Source organism: Pantherophis guttatus, chromosome 2 (genome assembly GCF_059756535.1).
Source record: "Pantherophis guttatus breed Tessera chromosome 2, ASM5975653v1, whole genome shotgun sequence".
Classification (NCBI taxonomy): domain Eukaryota; kingdom Metazoa; phylum Chordata; class Lepidosauria; order Squamata; family Colubridae; genus Pantherophis; species Pantherophis guttatus.
In genome coordinates, this window is record NC_142064.1 from 32636376 (window position 1) to 32651040 (window position 14665).

Sequence of the window (14665 nt, forward strand, 5' to 3'; positions counted from 1 at the left end):
TCAACGAAATCTCATTCATCATCTTCAGGCTGGTGTTTTCGGCTTCGTGCTTCTAGGAGCAATGTACACACACACACACACACACACATTCTGCAGTTGCTGCAGAAGACCCCTTGCATCAGCCTGATGCTGGCATATGAGATTCTGCCAAAACGTTGCCTAAGTGCCATAAAACAGAAATGGTTCTTTTTCTGCAGGAAAAAGTAAGTTAATGTCTACTGGGGTAAGGGTGAAATCTCCAATTCATGTTTTCTTCCTTTTCCATTAGGAGTTTGATCCTGAAGAATTTTACTATCTTTTGGAAGCTGCAGAAGGCCATGCAAAAGAGGGGCAAGGCATTAAAACTGACATCCCTAGATATATCATAAGTCAACTGGGTTTAAATAAGGATCCTTTGGAAGGTATGATAATTTAATAATGTAATAATCATAATTGATTTTTTTTATTTTGCCCATTTTTGGGTGTTACCATTTTTATTAATCTTGTATATTTCAATATATGTATCTAATGTATCATGGGGTTTTAATTCCAAATTGCTATAAAATAATAAAAGACCTTTGTTAGACAAAATAAGTTACAAGATTAAGTTCATTCTTTGTTCATCTCAGAAAATAATTGATGAGTTAGTCAGGGCTTAATATCAACTTTTTCAAAGAAGGAATATTGGGGCAAGATGTTTGACAATGTTGTCAAAGCTGGAATGAATGAAAATCTAGTCAGATTGTAGGCTATGATAATGAAGCATGATGTAAATCCAGTATTATACTAGAACACATCAAAGCATTAATAGAAAATAATTGGGACATTTTTAAATTATCTTCACGTAAAAACCTGAAAGAATTTATTGGACAATTAATGAAGAAGTACAAATTGAAAAACAAACAAAAACATCTGTCTCATAAAAATAAACTAGTTTCATAATAAAATTGAATATAACACAAATGCACTTGACTCTGCGCATAATCCCTTAACTCAGAATCATGAATATTTGTCAAATTGAATGTTTATAATTTGACTTAATGCTTTATATGGAAATAGGTATCCATGACAATATAGTTTTATTTGTATGTAATGTTCAATTAGTATTAACAATAGTTTGTTGAAAAAGCAATAGTGGGTTTATGGGTTTATAAATTATGCTAGGGCAAAACAAATTGCATTATCCAGGTTCATCTATCATATTTGAACCATAATATCTTTATTTTCTTTCTTCTTCCATCCTAAATGTTTAAAATCAATCACAGCTTCAAGTTGTTTTGAAATTAGAGAAGGTGCAATTTTGTTTTTATTGTTTTTACATACCCAGAATTTCAAACACAATGTTTTTATTTGTGCATTCTTATCTTAAAAGAAAATGTGTTATGTAAGTCTGAATGTCATGCAGCCTATTTATCCCACATTGTAACATCACATTCTAATAAAGTATGTACATTAAATATGGTAATCTACATTTTTTAGAATAAACAGATTTCAATAAGACTTATTCCAAAATTAGTATATTAAATATTTCAGCTTCAATATTTAAGAAGGTATCATTGATCAATTATTTTTACATGCTTTAGAATGAGCCAAACAAAAAGGTAAATACTCTCTAGGTAAATACAATTTTTCGGAGCAAAATGAAATTAGGTTTAACTGAATTATGGTCCTTAATTATTATAAATTGGCTATATACATATATGATAATTGATACAACAATTAAAATAATAACAAGGGAGTATTCAGTTTCTCTCTAGGATCAATATAAATTAAGTACTGCTTTATTTGTTGTGCTGTATTATGGAACTTCATAGTATCCAAGCCTACAGCTGCTGATTTATGTTATGAAGGCTTAAAGAAGGACATTGATTTTTTCCCCCAGTTATAATACATTTCTTTGTTTCCAATGGAATTTTTCAGTAATTGGACTTAAAATTGCATTCTTTACTTTTTTCTCCATTAAGTATAGTTTCTTTTCAAATAAAATGATGCATGCAGTTTTTGCAGATAATGCTAGATAAAACTATTTTGTACTCAAAGCAATAAATAGCGGATTCATCATTGTGGTCATTGTATTTTAGAAATGCTCTCCAGGTTGAAATTTTTCCCTGTGGCTTTTAGATTAAATCTTTACCTTTTTGAATTATGAGTCTTTAGAAATGGTTTAAGTCAATAAAATAAAAAAGCAGATGTTTAATGGTATTTAGATGAGTTTAAAAAATGTCTTCAGGCATTGCGAAATGTTTCCTTAGCTTTCAGCTTCAAAAGCTGACTTGGTTTTATTCTATTACTACCTACTGTTTACAAATAATGTGTAATTTTCAGATAATATTTTTTAAAAATCAAAACTAGGATACATTACTAAACTGCTTTGATTTTCTATTTATGAATATAAATATGAGATTGACAAAACTGTCAATGTACATTAGAATGGCTTGGTTTTTACAAAATGAAAAACAAACCAAAAGCTGTTTCTCACAGCAATTCTTTAATAAAATTTTACGTTTATATATTGATAGTAAAGCTAATCTCAAGTTTTATGTTTTTATTCTAAGTGTCCTTCATCTTAAATAAAAACATGCTGGGTTTGATTTGAAAGAATACCCTGCAGGCATGTTTGACCTAGGTTGTGATTTATTATAAATTTGTAAGAAACTGCATTTTGGATTATGAATGTTATATTTGCTATGATAAGATCTTTCTCTTTGTACTTTCAGCTTCAAAGTCAAATAGTTGTATGTCAGTGTTCATAATTGTGTGTACAGGTAAAACACTGTTAATGGTGGTCATTGGTACTAGAGTTTCCATTGCTAAACAATGTGGTCATAAAGCGCATCACGTGATCACATTGCTTAATGATGGCATTGCCCCATTGCCATCGTTCAGCAAAAATCAGAGGTCATTAAGGAAGACCCAGGCAGTTTACATACAGGCCAACAGAGAGCTAACATGTGTACGGCATGCATACACCAGGGCCAGGAGTGACTGCTGCTGGGTGGGGGAGGGTGTGCGAGATTCCTACAAGGTACAAGGACTAGCTGCTGCCAGGCATTGACTTACCACAGTGACTTGTAACCTTCCCTGCCAGCTTCCCAATTGACTTTGCTTGTGGAAAGCTGGCAGGGGAATTCACAAATGACAATCATGTGATGATGGGATACCTCAACTGTTGGGTGAGCTTTTTGCCAAGAACCCATGATCACAATTCCTTGATCCCGGAGGTGCAGTGATGGTTATACATTTTCTCTTTTCAATGCCATTGTAACTTTTGACTGGCTGCTGAACACACAAATTGAGGAATACCTGTACACACCCACAAAATAAAATTATTTATTGTTTTAAGTTTCTGCTTCTGTATTTATTTCTGTGACTAAAATATTCATTGTAAGGAAATCTATAATACAATAACAATAACAAAGTTTGTTATAATTTACATGGAGATTTTCAAATAATTGTCTTTTTTCTAGTCATGTGAATTATTGCATTATCTGAATAAATGTGAGGAGATTAGAATGAGGCACAGATCACTTCTGATGGTAGATAACTTCTGATGATCCCCAAGGTCTGCTGACAGAAATGTATCCTCACTGCTTTCCTGTCCAAAATACACTCTTGAGGAACTGATAAAGGGATAGAATTGGTGTAGCAAAAAGGTGTAGCATTTATGCAACATCCAGGAACACCCTTACATTGCTGACAGTTTGATCTTGCTGATATCCAAACATAAGAAGTCCAAAAAATCAAGCTTTTATTTCCTTTCTGGGCTGCACCCATTCTAAAATAATTCATTTAAGATGATGATAATGATTGTTCAGTAGTGACCGACTCTTGGCAATTCTATGGGCCCTGCCTCTCCACATCTTCTGATCTTGAAGATATATATTGGTTTTTTCAAATTATTTCTCTTTCTGCTAACTTGCCATGATTGCATGTTGTATCAGCATCTAGAAGGGTAGCACAGGATTAAGATAGATAGGTAGCTCTTATTGAAGAGACATGGGGAAAAATTTTAAAGTTTCAAATCTTTAGAATTACTGTAATCATGTTAATAACTTATCATAAATAAAAGAAAAAATAGTTCATACTTAAGACTGTATCTACTGTTTCCACCAATAGCTTCTTCAGAACAGAAACTACTGGTGGAAACATATTCTGAGATTACAATGGAAAGTACGAGGAAGATAAACAAGAATATATCTTGTGTGACTATAATCTTGGGATTTCTGCATTTGGCAAGAATGAAGCTCAAATCTATTACTTTCTTAAAAAGGAATATAAATATTTAGACATATCTTAAATATTTAAAATATTTCATTCATTACATGTTTGCTGCAAGTGAATTAGTGGAAATGTTCGGAAGGTAACAAATCAACTACTCAAATATAAAGTAGCCATATAATCTGCTAAATTTCCTGTTAAACTCTATAATTCGTTTATACATTTTATTCTAAATATGGAAGGTGAAATCCTTGCAAACCAACTAGTTATTTTTAATATTAAACCTTAAAATCTAATGAATTTTTTACTTTAAAAAAACTAACAGTAATTTATGGAGCATTCTATAAATTTGTATGTTGTTTTAAGATGGCAGTGCATCAGAATTCAAAAGCCACAGCGAGCAGAAATTCAACTAGAAGGCCTATAAATGATAGTAAAGATAGATTTTTGATTCTCAATAACACAACCATTAATTTGTTTGTTTTTATATTGGTGCATTTGAATATTTTGGAACCGAATTAACATTGATCTTAATTTAGTAGATCTTGATGTGAAAAGTTGATACAACTTAAGAAGATCCTGAGTTAAGAATTTTCTTTCCATTTTAGAGAACAGGATACAGTGCATTACATAACATAAAACAATACTAATAAAACTTAACATACGTAAAATGTATTCTAAAAATGATATTCTTTTTTTCTGATAGAAATAGCTCAGCTAACTAACTATGACAGTGGAGCAGCAGCCACTCCAGAAACGGATGAACCGGTCAGTGTAAATCTCTTGTTCTCTTGTGCTTTTACTATTAAATAAATAGTTTCTGCTTTGGCTGAATTCAACCAAGATGCAAATGATATTTTTAAGTTATGGGAACAATGAATTAGCTCACCCATAATGATAAGCAACATATGTCATTGCTAAGTGAAAAACAAGCTATATTTTAGTTTAGTGTTATTTGGGAAATAGCTGGTTTTTATATTCAGCTGTCATACAAAAGTAAATAAGGCAAGAATATGGATTTGAATCAGCATCTGTGTGTTCCTTAAACAATGGAAAAATTCTTGTCGTCCTATCCATGCTGCCACTTTAACATGCACTGCAAGGAACAGACATAAAAACTCTAATGCTGTAAGACAAAAAATAAGTTTAGAGTTAACATTAAGTATTAGATGTTAATAATGATACTGTATCTCTCATCTAAAACTGATTATAATGATTTTGTTATGGTTACTCTTGATGATGCTTTGTAAGTAATATCTAAAACACAGTATGCAAATAATTAAAATATAATGGAAATCTAATTGATAAAATAATGGCTTCTAATATATTGCTGGGCGTTACCGAAAAGACAGTATTTATTTGATGAGTGGCACTTAATCTGAAAATCTGTTAACTATAATGGATTGGTTAAATGTACAGAGAAGATCTGCAGTGATGCTTTTGATCAGAAGGGAAAGAGATGCTTCACAATATATAGGGTTTTCATAGAGATCTGCCAATAGTTAGAGAAGCTAATTGTTTTTTTTAATTCCAAGATGATTCCTTCATCAAACACAGCATAATTTCAAGACAAGGCAACATTTGACTTAAGGAGTTGCCAACAAGTGTTCATTCACGCTTTGAAGTTTTTCTGAAACTCTGTACAGCCCTAGTGATACTGTCTGGTGTAACTAATTTTCCTCTATTTGTTTTGAAGAATTCTAACGCATCACTTAAACTTAAGAGGAAGCCTCGTGAAAATGATTTTGAAACAATTAAGCTGATTAGCAATGGAGCATATGGGTGAGTAAAAATAAATAAAATTCTCTGGGTTTTGTTTGTCACAATTTTATGTACCTTGGTATATTTTTCTGAGTGCGCACAAAAATTGTGTTTCTTTTGGAAGAGTGCTAAAAATATTGCTGTGGAAAAATGTCAGAAGAAATGTACTGAAGCCTTCATGCTGTTTAAAATGAAATGCATTTGTCATTTTTTTCTCATGAAAATAGATGACTCTAGGGAGAGGGAAAGAGGGAATAGGTGGCCACAGTAGCTTCATAGCATTCTTCAGTGATCCTGAAGAAAAAATCCCAGGTTGACAGAATGAAGTAATTGAGAGGTGAGCTAGTGGCTGTGTGAAGCACTGAATAGTATGTGGCTGACATATAGTCATAAATCTGAAGGGGGTACTCTGCTTCATACTTCAACTGTCATGAAAGTATAGGAGAAATGAGAAAGAAGCTTGGTGGAATAGAGAATGGAAAAGAGAGGAATTTTCTGGTACAGCTCACAAGTCAGAGAGTAGGAATTGGGAGAAATGAAGAGAGACATTATTTTAAGGGATTCGTTGAGAATGAAAACATTTCTGGAATAGGAATTGACAGCAGAAATATCAGTTGTTTGATTGTGGTGGCAAAGAAATATGTTTTGTGTGTCAATCATTAAAAATAAGTATATCCTGAGAGCTTCTGATTAAGCTATATTCTTCCCATGCTTTTCCATCAGGTCCTAGGGTGTATAGAAATATTACAAAAACAACAACCAATGTTAGCACCTATGCCAGTGATGGCTAACCTTTTTGCCATCGTGTGCCAAAAGTGGGGGAGTGCAGGGGGGTGTCGCACTCACATGTGCCCACACCCATAATTCAGTGCACCCCGCTCCCCCAACGCAGGCATGCGTGACACCCCTGTACTCCCCCCGCTTTTGGCACACGATGGCATGGTGGGCCCAGTAGGCCCGTTTTTCACCCTCCCCAGGCTCCAGAGGCTTACTTGGAGCCTGGGGAGGGTGAAAATAGCCTTCCCCATCCCCCCAGAGGCCCTCCATGGCCGGAAATGGCCTGTTTGCCGACTTCCGGTGGGACTGGAAGGCCCATTCTTTGCCCTCCAGAGGCCGGAAATAGCCTTCCAGTGGGCCCGGAAGGCCCGAAAATCAGCTGAGCTAGGGCAACACTCACGTGCCCACTGATATGGCTCTGCGTGCCACCTGTGGCACACGTGCCATAGGTTCGCCATCACGGACCTATGCTATAACATTTGTTAGGCACCAAGAATTAAGAAAGATGTGGACTTACCGTATTTTTCGGAGTATAAGACGTTCTGGAATATAAGATGCACATTAGTTTTTAGGAAGGAAAACAAGAAAAAAAAATTCTGCCTCTGCCTCCAAGCATCCATTGGTATTCATCCGGCTAGCGTCCTAACAGCAAAAAGCCTGGTCAACTTCAGCACATTATCACAGCCTGATTCAGCACGTGCAGCTGTTTGGTGGTTGGATTGGCCTCCCGGAATACTGCCAATCAGCTGTTCCAGGCTGTTGGTATTGCCACAGCCTATCGCTGCCTCTGCGCATCACATTTTTGGCCTCAGTGCGTCACATTTTTGGCCGGTTCCAGGCAGTGGGGATGGCCAAAAATGCACTGCATGGAGGCCAAAAACACGACATGCAGAGGCGGCGATCGGCAGTGATGTGCTGTGGCTATTCCCACAGCCTGGAACAGGTCTAAAATGGAATGTGCGGAGGCCAAAAACACTACGCGCGGAGGCCAAAAACGGCTGAAGAATGGGGGCCAGTGGGTAGGCGGGGTTTTGGCAATATTCGGTGTATAAGAAGCACCACAATTTTCATCCACTTTTAGGGAGGGTTGCGTCTTATACTCCGAAAAGTACTGTACTTCTGAGTAATAGTCTTTATTGTTGCTCACCTCTAAACAAATCTTATCAAACTAAAGCAACTATTTACATCACTGAGATATACTCTGGGAATCGCTAGAGAGAATCACTCTCTTTCTCCTGACCAAAACCTTCCATGCTTTGCTGCCTCTTTGCTCTCTGCCTCTTTGCTCTTTGTAGCCTCCTCCTCCTGGGAATCCAAACTACCCTTCACCACAGATTTGCAGAATGACACTCTTCTATAACTTCCAGCAGATGTCAAAATTGCAACCCCTAAGAAACACTTTGATCATGACATTGAAATTTCTACTTTATAGCTTTCAATGTCGCCAGCAAGTGCAATGCTTTGCTCAGTCACATAGAAGCACAGTGTCTGATACTCCCCTAGTGATTATATCCTCCCCCTGTAACATTGGTTTGGTTCTTTCTGGTCCTTCAGCTGCACAAACTGATCCTTCTGTCCCCCTAACATAGACCTTGGTTTTGCTTTAACAAGATTTGATTAACATTGACTTATAAGCAGTTTATTGCTGCCTCTGCTACAGAACTCCACGTTCCAAGGACCAGAGCCTGAAAATGTATGGACAGGATACTGTGGGTGTGACTTGCAGTGTTTTTGTCATGTATGTTACTTGCATGAAAACAATCTGGCATTATCTTTACTGCAAATGAACTGTTTTTAGTACCATTGATGAAAAAGTTAACTGGTGGAAATAAGTAATGACCATTGTCCCTCCTGTAACAAAGAATGGGGGTTTATCAGATCAAATAAAAGAGACTTTAAGAATTGACACAGCAAGCAACTCTTTGTAAGGAAGGGAGTCAAAGGGACAAGCAGTCAGAGAGTTGCAATTAGTTTAGTTTAGTTTATTGAATTTATATACCGCCCTACTCCCGAAGGACTCAGGGCGGTGAACAGCCAAAAGATAAAATACATGTAATACAAATGTTAAAAAAATCATTAAAATATGATTAAATAATTTGGCCCAGAAACAAAATTTACAAACCCCAATTTTTATACAACAAATTTAAAATTTAAAAAAATTAAAAAACAGTTTAAAAAAGAGGTTAGGCCAGGCCGGCCTGCTGGAATAGGAATGTTTTGAGGGCACGGTGGAAAGCGCACAGATCATTGATCCTCCATATCTCTGGGAGGAGCTCGTTCCAGATGGCAGGTGCTCCCACAGAGAAGGCTCTCCCCCTGGGGGCCGCCTGTCGACACTGTTTGACCGATGGCACCCTAAGAAGCCCTCTCTGTGGGAGCGTACTGGTCGTTGAGAGGCTACTGGTGGCAGAAGGCGGTCTCGTAGATACCCCGGTCCTAGGCCATGGAGCGCTCTAAAGGTGGTAACCAAAACTTTGAAGCGCACCCGGAAGACCACCAGGAGCCAGTGCAGCTTGCGAGGAGAGGGGTCACATTGGAACGCCACATTGCTCCCATAACCACCTGCGCGGCTGCATTCTGGACCAGCTGGAGCCTCCAGGTGCTCCTCAAGGGGAGCCCCATGTAGAGAGCATTGCAGTAGTCCAGGCGGGAAATGACGAGGGCATGAGTGACCGTATTTAACGAATCCCGATCCAGAAAGAAACAAGCTGCATAGAAACTATTTTGCACTGCTGGAATTTAGAAACAGCTATCAAGACTTCACAGAAGAATCAAGCTGGGCATTTTCAGAGGAAAGAATGAAGACAGCAGAAGAGAAGAAAAGATCTCAGAAGGACAGAGGCGATGCAGCTGTATCCTGACAGAAGATGAAACAGTCGTGGTGGTAAATAACACTACAAGGAATGAAAATAGATGTTTGTCAGTTTGACAATTGGCTTATAAAGTGTTCTGCCTGCCCAAAGTAAGGATTAGGGACTGAATAAACTTTGAGTCATACTAAATATATAATAATAAGTTATCCCTTCTAATCCACACAGGGAAGGAATACTGCAGAGGACTGTAAATATTTATGAAGGAAGCACAAAACTCTGGGAACTTAGGTGGTGATGTTATCCATCCTTCCTCTTGGAAGAGAAGTCTTAAATGATGTCACTCCACTCTGCGTTAGTCAGAAGCCATTTAGAATACTGTATCCAGTTTTGGGCATCATCATTTAAAGAGGACCTTGATAAACTAAAATGGGTTCAGAGACAGGCTACTAAGATTGTGAAGAGATATACACAGTGAAAGGAACTTAGCAAAGACAACCCAAGATTTACAACTCCACTTGGGACCAGAACTTCCATCACTAAGCAATGTGATCATCATGTGACCATGTCCAATTTATGACCTTTTTGATGTAGTCATTAAGTGACTCACGTGGTCTTTAAGTGAGTCCAGCTTCTCCCTTGAGTTTTCTTGACAAATGGTGATCATATGACCCTGGGACACTGCTACATCTTAGAAATATGCTTTGTTTTCAATGAATTGAAATTGCAAGATGCAATTTGAATTCTTGATGTACTGACGTAATTATAATTTGATTGATATAATGGAGATTAAAGGGATTTAATACCTTGACTGAAGTATAGGATATAATTTGTTCAAAAAGACTAAAATCACTTAGAAAAACTACTCAATACTGTATATTAAAATGCTCAGAAATCCAAATGAATAAACCTGGTAATACTATATATAATATCTAAGTTAAAGTAGACGGAAAAACAAATAAAATCAGTATAATAGCTTTTATTGCATGGCCAATCTTACAAGAAGAAACATAATGATTTCCAAAAGTAAACCGGAGATTTTTTAAACAGGCATGAAATAATAATAATGATGAAGAACTTGCATTACCCCCACATCTTTTGGGAGAGGAACTCTGCCAATCATCATTGTTTACGGAATGTCTTATCTTGTTTTACAGACTATGGGGAAAGGCACAATACATCAGATATTCCTGACAGAATATAACTGATAGAGAAAAGTTAATTTAAGAAGTTGAAGTAGCATTAAAATTAGATGGAAGTGACAATGTAAATGCTGGATTGAGAATACTCAAATGTGCATTTTGTAGTTCAGAAACAATGGATTTTAATAAACTCAGAGCAATGATAAATATGGTTGCCCTAATAGAAGAATGGATTTGAAATGTGTGATTGTTTTCCTCCAAGAAAGAAAATGGTATTGAGTGGCATAAGATGTACCTGGACCCTTTATTTGTCTTTTTTTTTTAAAAAAATTAATAGCTTAGATTAATAATTGGAGAATTTTTTATCAGACTTGCAGAAGACACAAAATTGGATGGAATAGCTAATATCCTGGAAGAATGAAACACAAATCAAAAGTTAAGAGTACTAAGCAGAGTCATTCATTTTGAAAACAGAAAACTAATTTTCAAGTACGGGATAAAGATTCTTGGGAAAAAGTTGGAATAGTAGATGATTACTACTTCCCAGAGTAGTGTTATATAACAGCGGTCTCTAATCTTTTTGACTTGGTAGCCCAGGGGGCAGAGGAGATGGTTCTGTGCAAGCAACAGGCACATGCATGAGCATGCTTAGCCCTATTTGAGTAAGTGGCAGGCTCTCTGCGCGAGTGCCTGCTGTCACACAAATGGAGCTGCATGCGTGCTCACCCACCATTTGCGTGGCCCTATTCTGAATCCTGGTAGTGGGCTGAGGCCCAGGGGTTGGGGAAGAACAGGAGTGGGTTATTCATTTTTCCAAGAGCCCACATGAGAAACTGGGGCTGTTGTGGAGAGCTGCTGATGCACCACTACTACCCTTGACCACCCCTTACTGCCACGCCCCCCTCACCACCATTGTTGCTACCATTTCCAGCTGGACAGGAATTATCAAAGCGCCAGATGTGACTCATAGGCCATAAAATGTCCAATCTATATAAGACAGACTGCTATGTAAATTTCTTAAATAAATAAATGAATATGAGACAGCAGTGTGATGTGGTTGCAAAAACTATATTTTCAATTTTATGGTATATTAAGAAACATAGTTCCCAAGACATAAGATGTAAATGTCTTGTACAGTGAGCCTTGGTAGTACAGTGGTCTAAAGCACCCTGTTATTAAGACCAGCTGTCTGCAATTACTGCAGGTTCGAATCTCGCCAAGGCTCAAGGTTGACTCAGCCTTCCATCCTTTCTAAGGTAGGTAAATTGAGGACCCAGTTGTGGGGGCAATAAGCTGACTTTGTATAAATATACAAAAGGATGAAGGCTATTGCTTAGCACATTGTAAGCCACCCTGAGTCTCCGGAGAAGGGCGGCATATAAATCAAATAAAAAAAAATGTACCAAATAACACTAAGTGCAAATACATTAAAATGAAAAAACCAATAATCAGAAATCTTCTCTCTAAATAGCTAATATCATGGGAGGCAGATTGACTTTCTAGTGTGAGGTTGTTCCAAAGTGTAGGTACACTAATAGAAGAAAAGTGACTTTGGGCCTCTGAAATGAGCAGCATGAATAATTCTGAAGAAGAGGAGGAAGATCCACAACCAAGGCAATAATCAGAAAAATAAAAACTGAGTCCAGAGCAGAATTGTAATGTAATAAAGTGTCTCATACATGATCATCCCTAGTTTTCATGACGGTAAAAAAAAAGGGGGGGTATTCGGAATTGCAAGTTTCTATTATTGTAATCTTATAATAAATGTAGTATACACCACTCATGCTGTCCTAGTCTGATTTGCTTTGAAAGGCTGACACATTCATAGGTACTGTATCAAGTTTGTTCAACTATTCTTTGGTGAAGAATTGCGGAATCCCAGAAAAGGATAAAGACAAATAGTTTTCTCTTACGGAGCTTTTAAATACTGCTAACTGTTTAGAGGAAAGGCTGCTGATTCCCACCCACCTCTCATATTTCTACTACTTAATGTATTTGAAATGTTTCCTGAAGGTGCTTCATAAAAATATATATCTTGAAACTTAAGCTGTAAATACTTACTCAAACATCAAATTTTGAAGAGATAAATATGGCTTTATGGCAATGAGAACATGGTGTTCTCTAAAATACATTATGAGGCAATACTAACACTGGATATGTGATTTGAGCTTTTGATTAAGTTAGTGTCGTTGTAATTTGAATTTTAATCGATTGTAATAATATTGGCTTGCCAACATTGAATTATGGTATGTTCAAAGGCATATCAGCTTCAGTTTTTGAGTTTTCACTTGTTTGCTTTCTTTTCTTTTTCCTGTGTACTTTCTTTAGTCTGAAAATTAAGTAAAGTAACACTAGTGTATTAATTGTGATGCTACATTTTTTTTTTTTAAATTTGATTTATATGCCGCCCTTCTCCGGAGACTCAGGGCGGCTTACAATACATTAAGCAATAGCCTTCATACTTTTTGTATATTTATACAAAGTCAGCTTATTGCCCCCACAAACTGGGTCCTCAATTTACCTACCTTAGAAAGGATGAAAGGCTGAGTCAACCTTGAGCCTGGTGAGATTCGAACTGCAGACAGCCGGTGTTAATCACAATGCTATCAGTCTGCTGAGCCACCAGGCCCCATGCTACCCATATAGCATGTGTAGGGAGGAATCTGGTTTTTTTTACTTCTTATGCTAAATCTTGAATATAATAACAATGTTACCTATGAAATTAATGCCATTTTCAACCTAGTTGATAATCAATGTGTTAATTTTAATTTATTATTTAATTATTACTTAAATTATTAATTTATTTATTTTTAATTTATTAATGCAGAACTGGCCAGGGGTGGTTTTGAGTGTTACAGTGATTATCTCAGTTACGAATTTTATGATGGTTTTAATAGGTTTTTATATTGTTTTTACTATTTTATTGTTTGGTTGGTTTATATTGTTTTATTTATTTATAAGGCGCCTAAAGCATATATATGACATAGGCAGCTGTATAAATTGGAATAATAAATAAGCGATTTATTTCTTATTTATGTTTACAATCTTTCAACTTTCCTTTGAAACTGAACATTTCTAGGTACAATAACATTTTATCTAACTGTTTATTATTACAATTGTAATATTGTGCCATATCTTTTTTTACGAAAAATTTAATGAAATGAAACTTAGGGATAATTATCAAACATTATGGATGCTTCTTTTCTGTAGTTGAATAGATAAAATGATAAATTGGGATGGCAAGCTGCATTAAAAAAATAAATTCTATTACTTCTCAAATGTTAAACTTGTCCTACCAGATTGCACACCTATTTAGTATTACAGATTTTTAAATTGTAATTAATTTAATAATTCCCCATTACTTTTCTTTCCAAGTGCTGTTTACCTAGTGCGTCATAAAGAAACAAGACAGAGATTTGCAATGAAAAAGATTAACAAACAGAATCTCATTCTTCGAAACCAGATTCAGCAGGCGTTTGTTGAGCGTGATATCCTGACATTTGCAGAAAACCCATTTGTAGTCAGCATGTACTGTTCCTTTGAAACTAAACGCCATTTATGCATGGTCATGGAGTATGTGGAAGGTACAGTCTTTGTTTTACATCATGTGTCAAGTGCAATGTATTATAATATTGAGAAACCATAAATGAATATTGAAAATTAGAAATGTCAAATGTTTTGTCTCTTGACTTAAAAGATGACTCTCCTCCATATGTCATAGTATTTGTAGAGCAATAACAGGGCTGGAAAAGGGAGACATAGCATCAAATCTCTGTATGATCACGAGATTATCTAATGTCATTTTGTCTGTCATAATCTCTCTTTAATTTATCTCACGGGTTAAGAAAGAAATAAGAGTGGGAAGGCAAGACTCCAGCCAAACTAGTCCTGGATGGTACAAAATTACCCCCAAGTCATGATGCACATTTGTAAAGCAAAATGCTTTCTTCTCTATAGTATAATCAGCAAATTAGTGTA

The 14665-nt window shown here is 36.1% G+C and overlaps 1 protein-coding gene across 10 annotated transcripts in view; it reads left to right on the top strand.

The window, feature by feature from the left end:
- Window positions 1-14665, top strand: part of MAST4 (microtubule associated serine/threonine kinase family member 4) — a 199890-nt gene that overhangs the window by 155260 nt on the left and 29965 nt on the right. For all 10 annotated transcript variants that reach the window (XM_034441014.2, XM_034441015.2, XM_034441016.2 and 7 more), the window contains 4 exons: window positions 269-401; window positions 4904-4965; window positions 5894-5979; window positions 14063-14271. In XM_034441014.2, the coding sequence (XP_034296905.2) occupies window positions 269-401; window positions 4904-4965; window positions 5894-5979; window positions 14063-14271 (490 nt within the window). The remainder of the gene's footprint in view (window positions 1-268; window positions 402-4903; window positions 4966-5893; window positions 5980-14062; window positions 14272-14665) is intronic.